Here is a 24,400-nt window from a genome sequence, read left to right as displayed (position 1 = left end):
ATTGTCTTCCCCTCTTCCAGGTTGATGCTCGTCTGGACGACAGTTAGATCTTCGCTGCTAAACTGAGGCAGAAAAGTGATATTAAGGTCTTTTGCTACAATGCATGTCCTTAGTTTGCGGTTCGAGTAGGCTCTGAAAATAGTTCCACAGCCGCCCAAACCTTTGATGGCATTATTCAGGAGCCAAGGATCCTGGATAATGGCAAGGTGTGTGTGCATCGCAGCAGTGCTCCTGGCAAGGATAGCCGAGGCGCCTTTACTGTGATGCAAGTTAATTTGGGTGATGGGTACCGTGGAGACTGTCATATTTAGGCAGTCTCCCCTATTCCCTTCACAGATTCAGGCTTCCTGCCGCACTCCTTTTCAAGCAGCCTAACGGTTACCCGTCCAAGACTGCAGCTGGGCCTGAAATTGCAGGACTTCAGGGCGTCTAGAGATTGATCCCCAATCAGACAGGCGAAGTGGGTGCTCGTGGCATCCCTACTCACGCTCCCTCTGGTGACGATCCAATCTCCGGTCGCCAATCCTGCGTTTTGTCTGCCGAGGAGCCTCAAGGCTTCCTCAGAAGACAAGTCTGGCTCCTCCACGTGTACCACCACTCGATGGCGTTTAGGCAGCTCATCGACCGGCACTACACGTAGGGAGTTTCCCCCCATCTTCAGTTCGGAGGATAGGCTTTTTAGCCAGTCCCCCGACTGCTCGTCGTCGCACACAAAAACAAAGGCTCCGTCTCTCTCCCAGGAACCAGAGAATGTGGGGGCTTTTGTACCCTCGGGTAACTCGAGGATACGCCCTCTGATCATTTTCCTGATCAATCCATAGTCCACGGCTCCTAGCTTCTTATCAGGAAAGCCCTCCAAAATGAGGGCTAATCTGATAAACCCTTTGGTCGCTTAGGCATATGACCCTTGATCATTGATCTTGGGTCGTTTGCCCTGGCGAGTATCGTTGGGGCTAGGGGTGTTATTTCCCGGCCGGGCGCGTTTAAGCGCCACAGTCGGGGCTCCACCGCTACTGGGCCCAGGACTAGAATCAGCTTCAGCGGGAGGGATTTGGGCTTTAGTAGCCTTTCCCTCCCTCTGAAGCTGTTTCTTGTAGCGTCTCCTTGCAGCTCCGCTATATCTAACTCGGGTTTTGGGTGCCCCTGAGTTGCATTCCTCCATTCGTTCGCTCCCTAAGGAAGCCACGCCCTGGAGGACTTTGTCCATAGTTGTGTCTGTATGTTTGTTAGTCATGTCCATGTTTGTCCCACGAGTACCGCGGAAGCGCGATATCACCCAACCAGAGCCGCGAATGGCTGGGGCTTGGCTAAATACCTCGGAGGTCGCCCGGTATCCGGGGGAACCGTTCGAGACGCAGTACTCCCTGCGCCACGCAGCCGTCGGCACGGTTTAATTAACACCTTGGCTTGGGGGGTCCCTCTTCGTTGGTCGCACCCGGCTCCACCCCTTAAACGGGTGGGCCCGGATGCGACCATAAGCCCCTCCACCACGCCAAGGTGGAGACCCATTCGGGGGGAAATATCGATATAACAATTAATCGAACATAAAAGCATCGGATAAATAATCGGTTTCTTAATAAAAAAAGCATCGATATTCAAATAATCGAGTGATTTTTGCCCATTCCTACTCACTTCTATTCTACTTTCGATGGAAACAGTATGTTAAATCCGATGCGCACCGAAGTAGAATCGGATTGAAGACTTCGGTGGAAACTAGACCATTGTGGTCGTCGTCGTTGGAATTGGAAAGGGTCATCTACAATGGCCGTAGCATAAGGTTGTAAGGCCGTAGTAAGAAATTGACCAATCCCAGTTGAAGTTCAGGAGAATAATCAACTGTGATTGGTCAATTTCTTACGACTACGGCCTTACAACCTTATGCTACGGCCATTGGTCCATATTCTGAATCCTCTTTTATCGATAAAAGTGCTTCTAAAAGTGGCTTATAAGCCTTCTGATTGGCCATAAGCCACTTTTAGAGGCACTTTTATCGATAAAAGAGGATTCAGAATATGGACCATTGTAGACGACCCTGAATTGAACCAACTCGAGCGACTGCGACTACGACTGGAAACAAGGAATGTTAAGCCCCTTGCACAATGCTAGGCAACAGGAAATAGGCAACAGGCAATAGAAATAAGGAATAGAAACTATTCACCAATAAATACGCGGAACAGAAAATATTCGCTAATAGGAGCAGAGAATAGATACTATTTCTGTTCTTATTGCCTGTTGCCTAGCATTGTGCAAAGGGCTTTACGACTGTCTTTGCGATGCTGGGACTCGCATTGTAGAACCCGCATAAAGGTGGAAGCACATAAAATTGCAGGAGCACATAACCATAAGCATAAGAAAATTGATTGGTTCATTTTCTTATGCATATATTTGTGGACCAATCAATTTCCTTATGCTTATGGTTATGCGCCTATGCAGTTTTATGTGCTTTTACCTTAAGTCTATCGTATTACAACGGAATTTGCACCCGTTTTATCTTGTTCAGTTTTGTTAAGAATGTATTAGGAGTTTATGTCATGTAAAATGCGAGTACAAATATTAAAAAACTACGTGTATTATTTGAAAACAAGTGGTACTTGCATTGTGATACTGGGGTAAGTTGGAAGAAAATATTTAACGAGATAAAAATCATAATTGTGTTTGAGAATATATATAACGTATTTAGAAAAAAATTTACGCATTATACAGAAGTTGCTGGTTCCTATATCAAGTGCGACAGGTATCACAGATCGTTCGATCCACTGTCAATATAAATGTGCTAAACTTGGAACAAACACATGCACAATATATTTATATCAATGATCCTCGATTTAAAGGTAATTTTACAATATGATTATATTTTTGATAAATATAACAATATACAAATATTTAATTTGGATCCTGTTCCCAGATGTGTTTATGTTCAAAGAAGATGAGGATTTACAGAGATCTGCTTTGGAGAAGCCACAAAGTTTTAGTGATATATTCACAAACTGGTGGAAGATAAAAAATCATAAAATAGCATACAAATTATTATATATGGCGCAACATGGGGACAAAACTGAACGATTCAAAGCTGTAACTGCTCTTGGTTCCCTATCAAATTTGAAAGGTAAGTTTATTGTTATATATATTCTGATGTCAATTATAGCTTTCTTTAAATGTATTAAGATAACTTTTTCTATATAGATATTAGAGATTTGTGTATATACGAGTATAATATTTATATCATATTGAATTGACTTTAGATTGGCAATATCGTCATTTGGCACAGATGTTGGATGCTAGAACAGCAGTAGCCCTTGCAAGAATGTCAAATGTTAATCTACAGTTCTTTTTGCAACCACCATATTATCATATACAATACAACTTACATGTATGTAACACTTATTTAAAACTTTTAAATATTTTATGAAAGATATATAAACATTATATATGACAATTATATTAATGATAAACAAAATTGCCTTGCAGGATATATTAGAACAAGTATACTCATTGCTGTTACATTTGAATACTTTATGTGATAATGCACATCTCTGTCTTACACAATTTCTTAGTAAAAAATTCAAAGACTCACATCGAGTAAGTACATAAATAGTATTTAAAAAATATATGAACAACTAATTAATTGCACAGTATCTTTCAAGTTCTAAATATTTACAAAAATTAATTATTGTAATTGAGTAAGGATATTACATTTAATATTAAGAAATGAAGGGTATTAAGAATATTAGGAGAGATATTATTATGACTGATTATAATTAAGGAGAAATATTATGAATATTACTATTAAGAAAGTGATCTTCAAAACAATGTTACAGTATTGTGATTATAACTTAATAATATCATCCATAACTATGTATTCAATTTGATGTACAGTATCTTGTAGAATGGTTTGATCATGATTTGACAAGCATAGGCCTTTTGGCAGACTCAACAATTGTCTGGGATAATGAATTGCTTAAAAATTGTATTCAAGCAATCTGCCATCATTCATCTGTGGAACAATATAGCAAACGTAAGATATAAAAATATCATATACATCATTAATTTCATATATCATACATTAATTTCATAGATTGTTTATTCTATGTATCTTATTTGGTTTTTAAATTTTAGACTTGATCACTGCCGGAGCTTTGCCGATATTAACAGCAATACAGAAAATTTGTAACGATGACATTGAAGTTTGCATATTACTCGCGAAAATATTATCCAATATATCTCTTCATCCCGAGTTTTTAAACAGTATTTATGAATCCGGTAAGGTAGATTCAGTGAACTGTCTGCGATTTTATTGCGTTTGTATACAAAAGACATAATACATGACATAAATTATCTTTAATAAGGATGGATCGGCATATTGTCACGTTGGTCTCGCAGTGATGATATTCGTCTGTCGGCACAGGCGATTAATGCATTAGCGAATTTGGATACGGATGGAAACGAAGGAGCAAAATATCCACAGAGTGTTTATCTTCTTCATCCCGTACATAAAGTTCATGCAGCTACAAAGATGGATGTTGTGTTTTTGCATGGACTGTTAGGTGGAGTCTTCGTTACCTGGAGACAACGCGATGTAGATACTTCTACACTTGAAGTTATAGGTTTGTCAATATTTGCAACCATATAATTTTTCGAATTTTTTTTCATATATTGTAATATAAAGATTATCTTTATATTTTTAACAAATTACACATTTTTAATTATAGATTCCAATACATTAAATCAGATGGATTATTTATCTACCGTGATCGACAATGATCATTCTCAGGAATTCTTTAAAGACTTAGCTTGCGATTTGTACTTACATGAATGGAGAAAAATAGGTCAAAATTTTGAAGTAGTACTGGATGATTGTCCACAAAACACAAATGCTCAAGCATGCGGACCTTACTTTTGTAAAGGGTAAATTTTTTTACATATCTCTATCTTTTACAAAATCTTTTATAAAATAATACAAATGAAAGATGTGCTTGTAAATAATAATTATTATAAATAGTCTGTCTTTAATTAATGGTGAATTTTCACACATATTTTTAGAGATAATGCCTGCATGAAGAATGAGTTCCATTCTACGTCTAAAACACTATGTTGGCCCAAAGATTGGTTACCTATGGATATACCATATTTACGACTCATAGGTATTAATTATGATACAAGTTTGTCTATGTGGACTCCTTTTTGCCCAATAGAAAATAAGAAGTGAGTGTGTGTGTATATATATATATATATATATATATATATATTTATTTATTTATTTATTTATTTATTTATTTCATTTATTGCCACATAGAAATATTTAATCTTTCAGTTTTTTTTTAAATATTGAATGTATTGATAATTATACTTAATACATTATTTAATACATTATTACATTTGATTAGGAACACTATTAAAGAGAGGAGCGAAGAATTCGTTATCAAATTAACAATGGCAAACGTGGGAAAGCGGCCGCTTGTATGGGTCGGTCATTCAATGGGAGGATTATTAGTTAAAAAGATGCTTGTAGAAGGTAAATTGAATTTATATATATTTTTATATGTTTCAATGTATACAGGGTGTTCATTTTAAAACTTTCCACCCGTTTATTTCATGATTGACTATTTTTTTGAGAAAAATGCCAAACGATATTAATTTTATTTTTGAGGGATAGTACAGTAAAATAGTATCAAAAACACCGAATATCTACAAAACGGATAGACAAGCCAATTTTTTGAAGGTGAGTAGAAGATCATAGGAGATGCCCGAATTCACAAAGTTCCAACAAAATTTCCCTGTGCGTCGGCGGCCATCTTTAAAATAGGGGTAAGTTAGGATATCTCGGCTCTTATTGGTCGAATTTTTTTCCTTTTTATTTAGTTTTGTAGGGAAAAATATTTGTTACTTTTGTTTGAAAAATTTTGTAATAGCTGTCAAGGAAAAAAAGTTACAACCAAAAAAGTGCCGTCAATTAGGGAAGGGGGTTGAATATTTTTATTGACAATTATATTGCCCCCTGTTGATTTTATCAAAAAAATATTCAAATAAAACTTGTAGAGGACTCAATTCTCTACAATTTTCGTATATCAGCTTTTGCAGTGACTTAAAAAATGCCAGAGATAGAGGACGCTAAAGTTTTTTTTTTACTCACCGCAAAAGCGGATATACGAAAATTATAGAGAATTGAGTCCCTTACAAGTTTTATTTAAATATTTTTTTGATAAAATCAACAGGGGGCAATATAATTATCAATAAAAATGTTTAACCCCCCTCCCTAATTGACGGCACTTTTTTGGTTGTTTTCCTTGACAGCTATTAAAAAATTTTTCAAACAAAAGTAGCAAATATTTTTCCCTGCAAAACTAAAAAAAAAGGAAAAAAATTCGACCAATAGGAACTGTGAATTCGGGCATCTTCTATGACCTTCTACTCACCCTCAAAAAATTGGCTTGTCTATCCGTTTTGCCATTTTCAGGTACTATTTTACTGTACTAGAGGATATTTAAGTACATTAAATGTAATGAAATTTTTTCATCCCCTTCGTTTTGAAGGGGTAGCTATCCCTTCAAAAATCTTAAATGGCAATAGTGGTCAAGTATCATTTTAAAAGTTTTTTGATTCTCTGTACAATTCTCTCTTTCTCCTCCCTCCCCCTCTCGCCCCTCCCTCCCTCCTCCCTCTCTCTTTTATTATTATTATTATTATTATTTAAGTGAATATTTTTCGAAAAATCGCACTTGGAAGTTTTAGGTGTAAAAAATGTTTTACATAAAAAAATACAATTTGGAGTAGAATTTATTTTGTCATTTATTATAACAAATGTCAAAATGTTCTCCATTGTTTTCTAAACAATAATATAAACGATTCTCAAATTCTGAACGAACATTTTCAATCGTGAAATAAACGAATGGAAAGTTTTAAAATGAACATCCTGTATATCAAGAAACTATTATTATATTGCTATTGTTATTGTTAACATTGTTAATATTATTACAAGCATATTGCTTATAGAATGGAAAACTGGAGATAAACATGATATTTGCAAGAATACCAAAGCTATTCTATTTTATGGTACTCCTCACCGAGGTTCTCATGTGGCAGCTCTGAAGCAAATGACGCAAATGTTGGTATGGCCAACAGTTGAAGTTCAAGAACTGCGTGAAGGTAATCTTCTTGATCCATCTTATTAATAAATAACTAATATACTATTCTAACGTTTCAGAATCACCACAATTGCTAAGATTGCATGACGAATTTCTAGAAATGTTGAAAGAATATCACATAGAGATTGTAAGTTTTGCGGAGACCAAACCTACGCTTGTAACCACGCTAAAATTTCCCTTCCAATTCATCAGCCTTAATTCGGCAGGTAATTATTAATACATTTTAATAACATATTATACAGGGTGTCAGGGAAATTTTTGCCCACACGAAGTAAGGAGGTAGATTGGCTCAAATTAAGAAGGAAGGACTTGTACTGTTTTGTGATATTCGCAATAATTAACGAAAAATTAAATAAAGAATATCGGCCAATCTGCGTGAGTAGAAGCGCGCGGCGACGAGAGTCGTCCCACTGTAATCTTATACTAGGCGCGCGGCGAAGCGATGGGCGGATCGCTCTCCGAGACATGATGGTGGCGTGCGATATATCGCAATACCGCGCCGAAAAATGACCCGTCCTTTTAGTGGCGAGAAAATGCGCTATCATTTCCACACCACCTTGCGGTAGATAGCATGGTGCGCTTTTTTTTATAGTGGTTTCCCCCATAGGCCTATTCCACTCTCAATTTAAATATTTGTGAAAATTGTTCAAAATGCCGTTTCTGTACGCTGAATGTATCGTAAATGTAAAAAATTGATGATGACAGTATCTTCACAAAAATTGATCCCTGGTTGAAAATCCCTCGATAAAATGTGTTACACACGTTGGTAATGATACGGACGTAATCCATTACACGTAAAGCGTGATGTACGGCGTATCGCGAAAAACCAAATTCGTGTGCCACATGACGCACGCTAGTTCCAGGATTTTCATAAAATGCTTCCAAAATCCTTTCTTCATCTCGTACACGAAGACGCATTGCTGGACCGATTATCCCGATATTATGCACGACACCCAGTTTCACATAATTATTGCACAACACGTAAAATTGTACGTCCACTTGGTTTTCGTGCACGCCCGGGAAATCATTCCACGTAAATTGCGGCCGCGCGATAAGTATTTTCTCCCGCTAGCCCGTATGCCACAATCATATCCGTATATTCCTGCAGAGTACACTTTATTTTCACTGTTAATTTCCTACGCGAACACATGATTTTTACTAAAACTGTCTCAGCTCTCGCAGGCTGTTGCCAGAGTGCATACGCCAGCAGCATGCAACTACAGCTGAGCGGACATGTGAGTGTAATCATAATCCGCAGGCGCCGAGCTCACACGTACGCTTACACTCGCATGTCCGCTCAGCTGTAGTTGCGTGCTGCTGGCGTATGCACTCTGGCAACAGCCTGCGAGAGCTCAGACGGTTTTAGTAAAAATCTTGTGTTCGCGTAGTAAATTAATAGTGAAAATGAAGTGTACTCTGCAGGAATATACGGATATGATTGTGGCATACGGGCTAGCGGGAGAAAATACTTATCGCGCGGCCGTAATTTACGTGGAATAATTTTCCGGGCGAGCACGAAAGCCAAGTGAACGTACAGTTTTACGAGTTGTGCAATAATTATGTGAAACTGGGTATCGTGCATAATATCGGGATAATTGGTCCAGCAGTGCGTCTTCGTGTACGAGATAAAGAAAGGATTCTTGAAACATTTTATGAAAATCCTGGAACTAGCGTGCGTCGTGTAGCACATGAATTTGGTTTTTCGCAATACGCGGTACATCACGCTTTACGTGTAACGGATTACGCTCGTATCATTACCAACGTGTGCAACACATTTTATCGAGGGATTTTCAACCACGGATCAATTTTTGTGAAGGTACTGTCATTATCAATTTTTTACATTTACGATACATTCAGCGTACAGTAACGGCATTTTGAACAATTTTCACAAATATTTAAATTGAGAGTGGAATAGGCCTATGGGGGAAACCACTATAAAAAAGCGCACCATGCTATCTACCGCAAGGTGGTGTGGAAATGATAGCGCATCATTTTCTCGCCACTAAAAGGACGGGTCATTTTCCGGCGCGGTATTGCGATATATCGCACGCCATCATAATATCTCGGAGAGCGATCCGCCCATCGCTTCGCCGCGCGCCTAGTATAAGATTACAGTGGGACGACTCTCGTCGCCGCGCGCTTCTACTCACGCAGATTGGCCGATATTCTTTATTTAATTTTTCGTTAATTATTGCGAATATCACAAAACAGTACAAGTTCTTCCTTCTTAATTTGAGCCAATCTATCTCCTTACTTCGTGTGGGCAAAAATTTCCCTGACACCCTGTATAATTAATACATAACATATATTAAATTTTTCATATTTGATTCATGTATGATTAAATTTTAATTAATGGTGTTAAATCTAAACTCTTATCATCAGAGCAGCTAATATGTCTATATTAACGAATTCATATTATGTCCAGACCCTGGCATAGGGGAATTCTTCGAAATTCCACAGGATCATTTATCAATATGCAAACCAGCTAGCAGGTAATTCAGCATTTAAAACATTATTGATAAAAAAAAAAGATTTTCCGAGTCTTCTTAAATTTTACTTTAAAAAATAGAAGATTCAGCATGTGCTTTGAGTTTTTGTATTCAATTGCCAATGATGTTTTGAAATTGTATATTTATCAAATATATTCTTTTATTGGAATTAAGTACAACATGAAAGAAAAAATAGTAAACTATTTCATGTTTTTTATGGATAGGCTATCATTCTTATACCAAAAACTTCTGAGTGTGCTTAAACACCATGTGAATCCTCAAGAAAAAAAAACTATTTCGTCGATTGGAAACTTATTTTCGTTTAAATAAATTATTTGAGATCTGTATATAAGAGTCTTTTATATATTTTTTTATATAAATTTGAATATGTGTGAAGACTATGTATGAATAATTGTACAAAAAATGTGTACAACTCATTATAACTTGGTCTTAATGTCTTGTTATTTATAAATTCATTGTCAATCATCACATTTTTGTCACCTAATGTTTTATATCTAATTCTAAGGGCTTGTTCCCACTGAGCGCGTCACGCGTCGCGTCAACTAGCGTGAGCCAATCAAAACATCCCATTGTAATAACACGGAAAACATGTTATTACAATGGGATGTTTTGATTGGCTCACGCTGGTGACGCGACGCGTGACGCGCTCAGTGGGAACGAGCCCTAAATATATCGTGATAACATATACAGGGTGTAACTGAAAAAGCGCCCACGGAGCAAATAGCGTTATTCCTGATTAAAAATCGAACCGAAAAGTCCTGAACCATTTTTTTCTATAATGCTTAATAAAGCGGTAATTATTGAGTAAAGTTGTGCCAATAAGCACCGACCTTTAGCCTTCTTGTCGAAATTTTTTTTAAGGAAACGCTTTTGATGGAAGAAATATGATTTTTAATGCAAATTAAAGTTTTTCACATTATTACAACGCATAAGAATATTGCACGATAGCGGCATAACATAGCGCCGAAACGGCAGAGCGCTCACGCACACTACCAGGCGCGTGGCTCACTGACGTGCGCCCGTCTTGGTCGATGCTTATTGGCGCAATTTTACTCAATAATTACCGCTTTATTAAGCATTATAGAAAAAAATGGTTCAGGACTTTTCGACTCGATTTTTAATCAGGAATAACGCTATTTGCTCCGTGGGCGCTTTTTCAGTTACACCCTGTATATAGATATGATGTATCGCTGGGCCAATTATACAAATATTATCGATTATTTATATATTCTGATTAGAATAAGTAAATTCATATTAAAGTGAAGAAAAGAATAAATGAATGAATTTTCTAACAATTTTCGCGAAATAATGTATGAACACGAAATGTTAACATATGTGTCAGAATACAAAATAACAAATTCATATACAGGGTGTCCATATCACCTGCCCCAAAGAAAACCATAGTAGCCACGCGCATTGGCCGATCCTTTTTAATTAATATCTTGAATTTTACGTGGTGCATTTCAAAATGGTATATGACTTTTTAGTCCGGTTTAAGAGATCTACTTATAATTTTTTTTGGGCAGATGTATGATGGATACTCTATATGTATTTAAAATTTTTTACACGAAGGGGTGTAGTGTGTTAAATTCTATATCAAGATATTGCGATAGGCACATTATTAGAAGAACAGAAAAAATATACAGGATGTCCCATTTTAAAAGTTCCACTAGATTATTTCTTTAGGGAAGCATTTAAGAAAAAAATGTTTCAAACATAAGTTGATTGGTTCGAAGGGGGACATAAGATGGTGCCATTAGTTTGACCTTGAAGAGTCATTTGAATGTCACATGAAGGTCACCTTGAATTTCTTAAATGGAACATCCTATATATTTTTGCATATTCTTGTAGCTTATCTCGAGAGCTTTCCAAAACACTATAATTAAGTATTTTTTCATTAAGTACTTTTCGAGTTATGAGGCTTGAAATAATTTCGTAATTTTACATAAACCATAAAATATCCAGTAAAATATTCATTTTTCGATCATCTTACTTTAATACTTTTGTGCACAGAACAATGTAAGGAATCAATTAGTGTAAATAAAAAACATAGTTGTTTTTGAGAAAAAATGCAATTGTTAATCGCAAATTACATTTTTTTTTTCGAAACAATTATGTGTTTTCTTTACACCAATTGATTCCTCTCATTATTTTGTACATAAAAGTATTAAGGTAAGATAATCGAAAAATGAATATTTTACAAGATATTTTACGGTTCATGTAAAATTAAGAAATGATTTCAAGCCTCATAACTCGGAAAGTACTTAATGAAAATTAACTTAATTACAGTGTTTTGGAAAGCTCTCGAGATGAGCTACAAGATGAGCTACACAATGTGCAAAAATATATAGGGGGTGCCATTTAAAAAAATTGAGATGACCTTCAAATGACTCTTCAAGGTCAAACCAATGATACCAACTTATGGCCCCCTCGAAACCATACAACTTTTGTCTGAAACATTTTTGTTTGCTGGGCTTGGTTTTCGAGATATTCGACTGGATGGATTAAAATGGGCCACCCTGTATATACACATATATAAAAAATATAGTAAAAAAGTAAAGATCAATTATATACATATACTATCTATCTTAAAATAATGAAATTATAAGAGCGATGCAATAAAATTATATTTTTTATAAGTTTTCTTTTACATTAAATAAAAATTTTTGTTTTTACTCAGCTGTTTTTAAATTAAAATAAAATATATATTTCTCTCTTTAAAGTGAATGTCATTCTAAAATTCCCTATAATTTGCAAGAATTAAATTAATACCTTATAAGATTGTCATTAAATTTTTATTACTGCGTGCAGATTTAATATTTTTATTTCCATTCCAAGGAAGTAACTACAAAGTAACGACTCGTTACTTTTTAAGTAACTGTAACTGTAACGCGTTACTTTTCAGAATCGGTAACTTGTAACTGTAACTAATTACATTTTTTACTAAAAAAACTGTAACTGTAACTAATTACTTTTATAAAGTAACTTTCCCAACTCTGCTTATTGCACTACTATTTTTATTGCACTTATGTATTTTGAGGTTACATGCTACATGCAATATATGTATATTACGCTGATTATGCAGTCTGCGAAAAAGCTATTCCGCTAAAGCTGCTGAAAAACGCGGAATGCTCGCGATTGGTTCCGTTCTCGTTCCGCGTTCCGCTATTCCGCTGCATGGGTCCGCACCCTGAGGGCCATCACACACGAAATTGCATAGCTGCATATGCATAACATAAGACTATATGGACCAATGAGTATTATGTTATGTAAGTCAATGGCCGTATTCAGCGGACTCAACAGTTGGGCAACATTACTAGATTTTCCGATGTAATTCGACGCTGATTGGTCGGACCTGAAAGTAGAAACCAATCATATTCGATTGCTACTTAGCGGTTGAGTCCGCTGAATGCGGCCAATATGGCGACTTAATATTCGATGCTCATTGGTCTATATCAGTGCTCGGAATTAGTTGTCCTTTTCAAGCCGATTTCTGAGACGACGCCTACGATTCCCCCACTACCGTCAGAGGCTCCGACGGCCGAGCCACCGATCGCGCGCGTAACGCTATGCTTCAGGAGCGTCCGCCAAGCCGATTCGCCAAATCGTCATTAAAATTTTCTTTGGTAAATAATTTTTCTTTTTATAAATAATTAAATATCAAAATTTTTATTATTATAATATATTATATATGTACAATTTGTCATACATACATATTATACATACATGTATGTTATAATAATATATTTTAAACTTTAAAATATATTATTATAGCATACATATATGTATAATATGTATGTATAACAAATTGTATATATATATATATATATATATATATATATATTTATATATATAATATATTATAATAATAAAAATTTTAATATTTAATTATTACCAAAAAAAATTTTAATGACGATTTGGCGAAACGGCTTGGCGGACACTCCTGAAGCATAGCGTTAAGGCCATGGCATACAAAAAAACGTAAGCAGTGAAACGTAGTCAGTGAGCAAATTGACCAATCATAATTGAGCAGTAAGGCAGCTATATTAAAACGTAAGAATTCCGATTGGTCGATTTCCTTACTGACTACGTTTTACTGCTTACGTATTTTTGTGTGCCAGGGCCCTTAAGCTAGTCGCACACACTTTCCATAAGACATAACAGTAAGGTTTCGACCAATCGTATTGCTCAATTTGGCCGTCCGTAACCGTAGACGGATTTCGTGCGTTCTACGGCGGTCGCGCATACGCAGTCACGGAAGAATTCTGCATTCTTAATTCTGATTGCGTGTCCGCCGTAGAACATACATTATAGCCGTAGGAAATGGATTTGGTTCATTTCGCTTACGACTGCTACGACTTACTGCTACTGCCATTGTAGAATGACCTTTACTGTTATGTCTTATGGAAAGTATGTGCGACCAGCTTTACGCGCGCGATCGGCGGCTCGGCCATCAAGCTTCGGACGGTAGTGGGGGAATCGTAGGCGTCGCCTCAGAAGTCGGCTTGTGGGGTTATCTCTTATATCCCACGAAGGATTATGAGAGTCCCACTTATTAAGGTCGGTGGAATATATTGCACACGGTACTAAAGCACTGTTAATACGTAGTTCAATTTATTTATTTATTGCATTACACAAAGACCGCTAATCCGCCATGTTTTTTTTCTAGCCGCCAAAATAACTAAAACTGAAGAACCAGGAGTATATATATATAAAGATAGGAACGCCTATTGGCTAAAACTAAACTTGTCCAGAATGTGGCGCTACTTGTGGAGGAACATCTCCACAATACTCCCCCCTGAGATAAAACTTAAAAAAAAAAAAAAAATATATGTAACGGATTTACGTAAATATAAATATAAGCTATTACATAAGATATAACTAATGTTGGCTGGAAAACTGAACAGTCTTTTTAACTTTCCCAGGATAAGTCTTTAAATTTAGATGAACACTGCTGCTTGGCGAGCTGCACGAAGGCCCGGTTGTGACTTCCTGGCGCGTAGGTTCATCAGGTAGAGCTGGTTGATCGTCTTGAGTGAAATAGGCCGGTTTGAGTCTATCCGTGGACACATTCGTTACCTGGCCGTTTACGTCTATGGAGAATACTCGGTCAGAAATTCTTTTGATGACTCGATGCGGTCCTGAGTAAGGATGTTCCAGGGGCCGTTTGACTGTGTCATCCCTTAGGAAAACATGTGTGCAAGTATATAAGTCCTCGTACACGAAAGTTTTGTTGCGTATGTGATGTGATGTAGGTTTTGGCCGGATTTGCTGCATCATTCTGCGAAAGGGTTCGACGAAGTAATGCGGGTCGATTGGCATGTCTTCGTGGTCGAAAAATTCTCCTGGAACTCTGAGAGTTTTTCCATAAAGAAGTTCTGCAGTTGATGCCTGAATGTCTTCCTTAAAACTCGAACGGAGACCTAATAGTACAACGGGCAAAACGTCGACCCAATTTGGATTGTCGTGGCACATGATTGCTGCTTTGAGGGTCCTGTGCCAACGTTCGATTAATCCGTTGGATTCAGGATGGTACGCCGTAGTTCGGTTGCGTTTAGTTCCGATTAAGTTTGTCAGGGCGTTGAATAAGGTTGCTTCGAATTGCGCGCCACGGTCTGTTGTAATGAGTTTGGGTGCGCCAAAACGTGATATCCAGGCAGTGAAAAAATGCTTTGCAATGGTGTCCGCCGAAATGTCTTTTAAGGGCACGGCCTCGGGCCATTTAGAAAATCGATCGATTAATGTTAGGCAATATCTAAATTCACCCACCTGTGGAAGCGGTGCTATTATGTCCAGGTGAACATGGTCGAAACGTGCATCTGGAACTGGAATCTTCTCCGGTACAAAATGATTGTGTCGTGCTATTTTGGAACGCTGACACTGTAAACAAGCTTTTGCCCAAGCTGCGATGTCTTTATTCATGCCTATCCAGACGAACTTCTGTGCTATCTGGCGTCTGGTGGCTCTTCCGCTGGGATGAGACATTCGGTGAACCATGTCGAAAATGCGTCGTCGTAAAGAAGTCGGGACGAATGGTCGAATTTCGCTCGTGGAACAGTCACAATAGAGGCTTGCGTTGCTTTCAGGAAGTAAGAATCTTTGTAATTTAAGTGTTGATGCAGGAGTTTGAAGCTCGCGTTGAAGTTCTTCATCCGTTGTTTGTTCTCGTGCAAGTTCTTCTGAGTCGACAATTACCGGCATTACTAACGCGTTTATCCTGGATAGTGTGTCGGCAACTAGATTATCTTCCCCTGGAATATGTCGGATGTCGGTGGTAAACTCTGAGATATATGTCAGATGTCGTGTTTGTCTAGGTGAAGCTCGCTCAGGCTTTTGTGCAAATGCGAAGGTGAGCGGCTTATGGTCAGTAAGAATGAAGAAGTTTCGACCTTCGACCATAAATCGAAAATGCTTTACGGCTGCATATATCGCCAACAACTCTCTGTCATATGCACTGTAATTACATTGTGCTGGTGTGAGTTTCCTGGAGAAGAAACAGAGTGGTTGCCAATTTCCGTCTTTTAATTGTTGAAGGACTGCGCCGATAGCGGATCCTGACGCGTCGGTATGGAGAACTGTGCGGATGGGTCTGGGAATGCTAGTAGAACAGACTTAGCTAGGTCGTCCTTGAGTTGTTGAAAGGCGGTTCTCATATCATCCGTCCAATCGACTGATATTTTGCTGCCTTTCTTTTGACCTGCAATTGCTTTCTGCAACAAAAGCATCTGATTGTGCGCAGCGTTAGGTAAGAATTTATTGTAAAAGTTGACCATACCTAAAAATCGCCGGAGGTCTTTGACTGTGGTAGGCAAGCTAAAATCTCGAATGGCTTGAACTTTCTGTGGAGATGGTGATAGGCCTTTCGCTGAGATATGATGACCCAAAAATATCACTTCGGGTACTCCGAAAACGCATTTACCAACGTTAATAACAATTCCAAATTGTTGTAGTCGATGGAATACTTGTTTTAGGTGATTGCGGTGCTCTTCTGGATCTCTTGATGCCACGATGATATCATCTAGGTACGTATAACAGCAGTCGAGTCCTCGAACTACTTCATCAATAAACCTTTGGAACGTCTGCGCGGCGTTTCTCAACCCGAAGGGCATGAAGGGGAATTCGAAGAGTCCGAAAGGGGTGATGATTGCCGTTTTCGATATGTCCTCTTCTTTAACAGGGATTTGTTGGTACGCATGAACGAGGTCGATCGTTGAAAAAATTGTTGCGCCGTGTGGAAATTGTACGCAGTCTTGTAAGAAAGGAATCGGATAACGATTAGGTACCGTGGCGTCATTCAGCTTACGGTAATCACCGCATGGTCTCCAGTCTCCGTTTTTCTTTGCGACTAGATGTAATGGACTTGCCCAATTGCTTTTAGAAAGTCGGCATAATCCTTGTTGCAGCATATATTCGAACTCGAGCTTCGTTGCCTTTAGTTTTTCAGGAGCGAGACGACGAGCTTTTGCTGTGACTGGCTGCCCTTTGGTTATGATGGCGTGCTCGACGTTGTGCTTTCGACGTAGCGGCATAATTGAACTCCGCGTGATTTCTGGATATTCGTTGGGTAGATCGCTATACGATGTATCTATTTTTAGATGAGGTATTTGAAGGATGGAGATGTTGCCGAAATAGCCGGATACGTTTAGCCACGTGTTACCATCAATCAGTCTTTTACATCGTAAATCCACTAAAAGATTAAAATGCGATAGAAAATCAGTACCTAATATAGATTTACTCACGTCTGCTATTAAGAAAGGCCACCGGAATGTTCGGCGTAGCCCGAAATCTAGCTGAAGAAGTTTTTGTCCGTACGTCGAAATGGGTGTGCCGTTTGCGGCGTACAGTACTAAATTTGATTTGTTGCACTCTGCCCTTAGCGTTTTAGGAATTACAGAGACGTCAGCTCCCGTGTCCACTAGGAATTGGCTTCCTGAGCTGCGATCTGTAACAAATAAGCGGCGCAAAATTGTGTCCGAGGCGTCCGCCGCTGATGACACCTCAGGATTTAGTTTTCCTCTTTCTTTTCAGGTTTGTTCTTCCAACCGCAGGATGAGGTACATTTCTTAGCCTCCTGGCCGAAGCGTTTATGATACCAGCAGTATTTCGATTCCGTTGAAGCTGATCTGGTGCGTGATTTACTGCGAGAACTGCCGCGTTGACGACGTGGGGTTAAACTGCGTCTTTTTGATTCGATGCGATCAAGCCTCTTGATGATCTCGCAAAGCTGGCCTTCCCAAGAAGTTGTACTAGCAGTTGCGGGTGTTACTTCCATGCCGCAGATATTGGTAGAGACTATATCGTGGATTCGATCTGCCATTGTTGCTAGTTTATCCAAAGCATCTTCGCTGATGGAGAGCACAGTCTGCGTGTTAGTTGGCAGGCGCTGCATCCATAAGGATCTGAGTAGTCCTTCGGACACCTTGCCTTCTGCGAGGTCTCTCATATGTTTTAGTAGCCGGGACGGTCGCTGATTCCCTAATTCTGTTTGGTTCAGCAGCGTCTTCAAACGTTTTTCTTCGCTGTCTTGAAACTCGGTTAAAATTCGCGTCTTTAGTGCATCGTATTTACCATTTTCAGGTGGATTTGTAATTAACTCGCTTACCTCGGCGAGAACCGATGCGTCTAACGCTTGAACAGCGTGGTAAAACTTAGTCAGGTCTTGCGTGATTCCGCTGGTTGCAAACTGAGCTTCCATCTGAATAAACCAAATTGCAGGTTTTTCTTTGCTAAACTGTGGGGGACGGATGCTGACACGTCCAACGTCTCCAGAGGCGCCTCCTGAACCTCCTTGGTCCATCATGGAGCCTTTTTTAAGCGAAAAGAAACGTCGATGCGTCCGTGATGATTCCGCTGAAGAGTAGTGGGGAGAGAAAAACGCGCGCTCTACTCGTGTTGTTTCCACCGATCACGTCGGGGTCACCATTTTGTGGGGTTATCTCTTATATCCCACGAAGGATTATGAGAGTCCCACTTATTAAGGTCGGTGGAATATATTGCACACGGTACTAAAGCACTGTTAATACGTAGTTCAATTTATTTATTTATTGCATTACATAAAGACCGCTAATCCGTCATGTTTTTTTTCTAGCCGCCAAAATAACTAAAACTGAAGAACCAGGAGTATATACAGGGTGTTTCATTTTAATCCGACCAGTCGAATATCTCGAAAACCAAGCCCGGGAGAGAAAAATATTTCAGACAAAAGTTATTTGGTTTCGAGGGGGCCATAAGATGGTACCATTGATTTGACCTTGAAGAGTCATTTGAAGGTCACGTGTAGGTCACTTCAATTTTTTTAAATGGAACACCCTATATATTTTTACACATTCTTGTAGCTTATCTCGAGAGCTTTCCAAAACACTATAATTAAGTACCTTTTCGTTAAGTACTTTTTGAGTTATGAGGCTTGAAATAATTTCTTAATTTTACATAAACCGTAAATATCTTGTAAAATATTCATTCTTCGATTATCTTACCTTAATACTTTTACGTACAAAATAATGAGAGGAATCAATTGGTGTAAAAAAAACACATAGTTGTTTTTAAGAAAAAATATGGAATTGTTAATTGCAAATTACATATTTTTTCTTCAAAACAACTATATGTTTTCTTTACACCAATTGATTCCTCTCATTATTTTGTACGTAAAAGTATTAAGGTAAGATAATCGAAAAATGAATATTTTACTAGATATTTTACGGTTTATGTAGAATTAAGAAATTATTTCAAGTCTTATAACTCAAAAAGTACTTAACGAAAACGTACTTAATTATAGTGTTTTGGAAAGCTCTCGATATCAGCTACAAGAATGTGCAAAAATATATAGGGTATTCCATTTAAGAAATTTAAGGTGACCTTTATGTGACCTTCAAATGACTGTTCAAGGTCAAATCATTGTCACCATCTTATGGCCCCCTCGAAACCAAACAACTTTTGTCTGAAATATTTTTCTCTCCCGGGCTTGGTTTTCGAGATATTCGACTGGTCGGATTAAAATGAAACACCCTGTATATATAAAGATAGGAACGCCTATTGGCTAAAACTAAACTTGTCCAGAATGTGGCGCTACTTGTGGAGGATCATCTCCACAGGCTTGAAAAGGGCAACTAATTCCGAGCACTGGTCTTTATGGTTTTATGCTATGCATATGCAGCTATGCAATTTCGTGTGTGAAGGCCTTTATTCGTATGTACTTATTCGTATATGTGTAAAGAATCACGAATGTATGCACAAAGGCCGGTATTCATAGTCCGTTCTTATATTTAAGATCGTCTTAAGAACCCATTCAACCAATCAAACAGCTGCAATGCGGTCATTGATTGCTTGAATGGGTTCTTAAGACGATCTTAAATATAAGAACGGACTATGAATACCGGCCAAAGTTTACTGTAGTTTTTTTGCACTGTCGCGATGCGTTTGGAACGTGTATTTCGTTTGATGTGATTTAGACTGAAAATTTATCTTGCTTAGAATTGTTTCAAAGCGTTTATTTTACCAATCAGGATAAAAAGGATACAGACTTGGTCTTGATTGATCAATGAAGATAGCGAATAAAGGCAGGTTTAACAATTCTTTAAAGAACAAATTCTATAAACAAATTCTTATGACTTTGTTTTATTGTTATATCAATTTTCGACTATCTATTACGCTTGTTGTTTTTAACAAAAGGATTTACTCAGGGATTTAAAACATTCGGTTACTTGAATTTTAAGATATTCAATGTCTTATATTCTGTAGTTTATGATTTTCTTGCCACGATATGAATACTGAAAAAATCTATGGCAATTAGAAATAAATAAAGCAAAATCGACACATTGCAAGCAAGTTTCAATCGCTCAAGAATAATATCAATTCTAAAATAATTGTGCATATGTGAGTGTGTGTGTGTGTGTGTGTTTGGGAAACTTAAATCAATAGATTCATAGAGGCTGTGTTATTTTAAAGCAAAATAAATTAATAGTTGTATATAAAAAATTTCAGTGTGTATCCTAAATTGCATCCAGTGAAATAAAAATATTCAAAAATATCATCCACAATCTTATTTTATTATATAGTTTTATTTGCTGAAAAAAACTAATAAATAAATTTCGTGTGATCACGAAATACGTGAGAAATCATTGGTATAGAAGAATATCAGTATTCTGACATTCTGGCTGAATCTTTATATTATATATTAGACTCTACCAAACTTTTAATTTAATTTATGGATATGCATTCGAGAAAAAAATTTTCTATTTTCGATCTTCTCATATAGTCTCTCATTTCAATAAAATTAAAAAGAAATAATATAACTTTCATTACATACAAATACATTTTTATTATATTATATATTTTGAGATTTATTTTATTTTTACCTTATTCTCTATTAATTATGTATTGCAGTACTTGAGTCAGAGAACCTAAAACATTATAATCCTTCATTATTCTGACTTATAACATTTGAACTTTAGTAACATTCGCGATAATGAGACTGCGGAATGCAGTGGAACGATTATGATACAATTTTGTATATATATATATATATATATATATATATATATATATATATATATATATATATACAGGGTGTCCCAGACCACCCGTACATTCCTTTTAAAATGAAAATAAATGGCTTTTGTCAAAAATCGCGAACAATTTTTAAGTAAATCGGGTACGCTCTATCAAATGGTGATATTTTCAACTTTTGATTCCGACCGGAAATACGTCATTTGGATCGGAAGTTGAATTTTTTTAGGGGAACATGGTACTTTTTATTACAGATTCGAATTGTACGTGAAAAAATAAGAAACTTTTGTATCAAACGTTTTTTCTGAAAGTACCTCTGTCAATCTTAAAATTGACCTTGAAAGTAACTGTGATGAACTTTCAATAATTAATATTTCTATTATTATTACAAAAACCGTTACATGGAATAGGATTTCTTTATTTAATTTACTGCGCTCTACCTCCTCACAAGTGCGTGAGCTCATGCTCAGGGACACCCTGTATATATATATATACAGGGTGTTGCCGGGTTAAATGGCCAAACTTAAAATATAAATTTGGGACCTCAAAACAAGCAAAAATTTCCTCTGGAAGTTTACTCGCAAACGCTTCGTTCAAGAGATATCGACTTGTTAAGTTATAGAACCATAGGAATGAATAATATCGAAATAATCTAGGTTTATCTTTTTTATTGCTTTTTTTATTGCTTTACAGTAACCAAAATTTATAATTATTAAATATTCTATTCAAAATGATAGCCTCCAGCTTGGAGACAAGCATTGCACCTATCGATCACAGAAGTGGATGACTGACATTGTACATCTGTAATTTCTTCGCACGCTTGTACTATCCTCCGTAAAAACAGAAGCCTATGAATGACCTTCAATCTTCAAAACAAAGACAAAACAGAAATATTTCGGTATTATTCATTCCTATGGTTCTGTAACTTAACAAGTCGATATCTCTTGAACGAAGCGTTTGCGAGTAAACTTCCAGAGGAAATTTTTGCTTGTTTTGAGGTCCCAAATTTATATTTTAAGTTTGGCCATTTAACCCGGGAACACCCTGTATACAGGGCGATCCTGAAAAACGTTATGTCTGTAAAATGACGTATTCTCGACACCATTCTAAGACAATTTTTCCTTTACCAAAATTTGATTTGAAGCGTAGTTTTTGAATTATTAAAGGAAGTAGTTAACGTATGACGGGTCGAATACAAGAGGCAGGCAAGGGTGACGCGATTCACCGTCAGACGCGGGTGCTTACGCGGGGCGCCTGCTGCGATCAGCTGGTCGCTATACACATACAGACACACATGCGAACACATACATTCTCTCTCTGTCTGTCTGTCTGTCTCTCTCTCTCTCTCTCATTCGCTCACTCACCTGTAATTTTTTTTTTTTTTTTTTTTACGAGAGGGGAAAATGCATACCCACCGGTCGATCCAGTGAGTTATGTGGGACTCGAGTACCAAGTCGAATTACCAACTCGGTACTCCCTACCCACTAAAAACCCCTCTCTTTTCACGAATTTCCTTTGACACACTGTCCCTCTGACTTCCCGAGATCTGTTTTCACATAACGTCAAAAAATAGTTATCATTACCTTGTTCGATGACTTTTGATGTATTGCTGTAATTGCTTGAAGGAGAAATGAATTTTCCGATAGATCGTACGTTCTCAAATTTAACGTAGATATCACGTTGCAAAAGACAAGAAATCCATACTAAATTATTAACTGAAAGTTTTTCTTCTTTCATGAACTGTATTCTTTTATAAACTTTAACGTAATCACATTTATTTACTCACTCGATGAGACGAGAAATTTACTAATGACTCTATCACTAATCACTATTAATCACTGTCGAATAATAACTGTTGGCGATTAAAAATCACTCGATGAAAGAAACACGCGCGGACACGTTACTACACGACGCGACGACGCGACAATGCGACGATAATTATTCGGCGACTGCAAGCAGTTTTATGTCATGGTAGGTTGCGGTAGGTTAATGTACTACTGGCGCTATCGAACGCGATCATGTGTTCGATTGAAGAATGCGGTAAACACAATAAACATTTAACATATTAATATTATTATTATCATGAATGTGTGTGATATCCATACATCGTATGATATCTATTATATTTAAAAATTGATTAGATTAAATAAGTGTTTTTAAAATATTTATTACTTTTACTATTATCATGTAAAATATTAATATTAAATATTTATTTAACTATTTTATCTATTTATTTATTTATTTATCTATTTCACCTATTTATTTTTAACTATTTATTATCAATGATCGAAAATCGGTCATTGATAATAAATAGTTAAAAATAAATAGGTGAAATAGATAAATAAATCGGAAAACACATAGTTGTTTTTAAGAAAAAATATGGAATTGTTAATTGCAAATTACATATTTTTTCTTCAAAACAACTATGTGTTTTCTTTAGACCAATTGATTCCTCTCATTATTTTGTACGTAAAAGTATTAAGGTAAGATAATCGAAAAATGAATATTTTACAAGATATTTTACGGTTTATGTAAAATTAAGAAATTATTTCAAGCCTCATAACTCAAAAAGTACTTAACGAAAAGGTACTTAATTATAGTGTTTTGGAAAGCTCTCGAGATAAGCTACAAGAATATGCAATGACAAATAGTAGGTTCCATTTAAAAAAATTGAAGTGACCTTCACGTGACCTTCAAATGACTCTTCAGTGTCAAACCAATGATACCACCTTATGGCCCCCTCGAAACCATAAAACTTTTGTCTGAAACATTTTTCTCTAAAATGCTTTGTTTCCGAAATAATTGCGTGCGTTAATTAAAATGGCTCACCCTGTATACAGGGTGACCCATTTTAACTTAGGCAGCCAAATAACTCGAAAAATAAGCAAGATAAAGAAAAATGTTTTAGACAAAAGTTGTATGGTTTCGAGGGGGCCATAAGATGGTATCATTGGTTTGACCTTGAAGAGTCATTTGAAGGTCACGTGAAGGTCACTTCAATTTTTTTAAATGGAATACCCTATATATTTTTGTACATTCTTGTAGCTTATTTCGAGAGCTTTCCAAAACACTATAATTAAGTACCTTTCCGTTAAGTACTTTTTGAGTTATGATGCTTGAAATAATTTCTTAATTTTACATAAACCGTAAAATATCTTGTAAAATATTCATTTTTCGATTATCTTACCTTAATACTTTTATGTACAAAATAATGAGAGGAATCAATTGGTGTAAAGAAAACAC

The 24,400-nt window shown here is 36.8% G+C and overlaps 1 protein-coding gene and 1 pseudogene across 2 annotated transcripts; one reads left to right on the top strand and one right to left on the bottom strand.

Annotated features, from left to right (window-relative positions):
* Positions 1-307: 307 nt before the first annotated feature.
* On the bottom strand, positions 308-1,240 carry LOC145969858 (uncharacterized; annotated as a pseudogene).
* A 791-nt stretch (positions 1,241-2,031) lies between these two features.
* On the top strand, positions 2,032-14,528 carry LOC145970088 (protein SERAC1). 2 transcript variants are annotated; one of them, XM_083096544.1, is made up of 16 exons: positions 2,032-2,305; positions 2,455-2,609; positions 2,704-2,831; positions 2,906-3,106; positions 3,243-3,370; positions 3,469-3,579; positions 3,877-4,015; positions 4,117-4,260; positions 4,347-4,604; positions 4,710-4,905; positions 5,041-5,202; positions 5,385-5,512; positions 6,991-7,143; positions 7,202-7,348; positions 9,568-9,634; positions 14,322-14,528. In XM_083096544.1, exons 2-16 carry the CDS (start codon positions 2,527-2,529, stop codon positions 14,335-14,337), a joined length of 2,061 nt encoding a protein of 686 aa, XP_082952670.1. In that variant the 5' UTR covers positions 2,032-2,305; positions 2,455-2,526; the 3' UTR covers positions 14,338-14,528. The 2 variants fall into 2 exon arrangements, with proteins under 2 accessions (XP_082952670.1, XP_082952669.1); XM_083096543.1 differs by lacking the exon at positions 14,322-14,528 and adding an exon at positions 9,856-12,327.
* Positions 14,529-24,400: the final 9,872 nt, after the last annotated feature.

The sequence above is a fragment of the Camponotus vicinus genome, unplaced genomic scaffold (assembly GCF_025532165.1).
Source record: "Camponotus vicinus isolate PSW18456_S1 unplaced genomic scaffold, iyCamVici1.0 SCAF_4, whole genome shotgun sequence".
In the NCBI taxonomy this organism is placed as follows: domain Eukaryota; kingdom Metazoa; phylum Arthropoda; class Insecta; order Hymenoptera; family Formicidae; genus Camponotus; species Camponotus vicinus.
The sequence above is the reverse complement of the archived record's forward strand: the minus strand, read 5'-3'. Positions and strand labels throughout refer to the sequence as shown.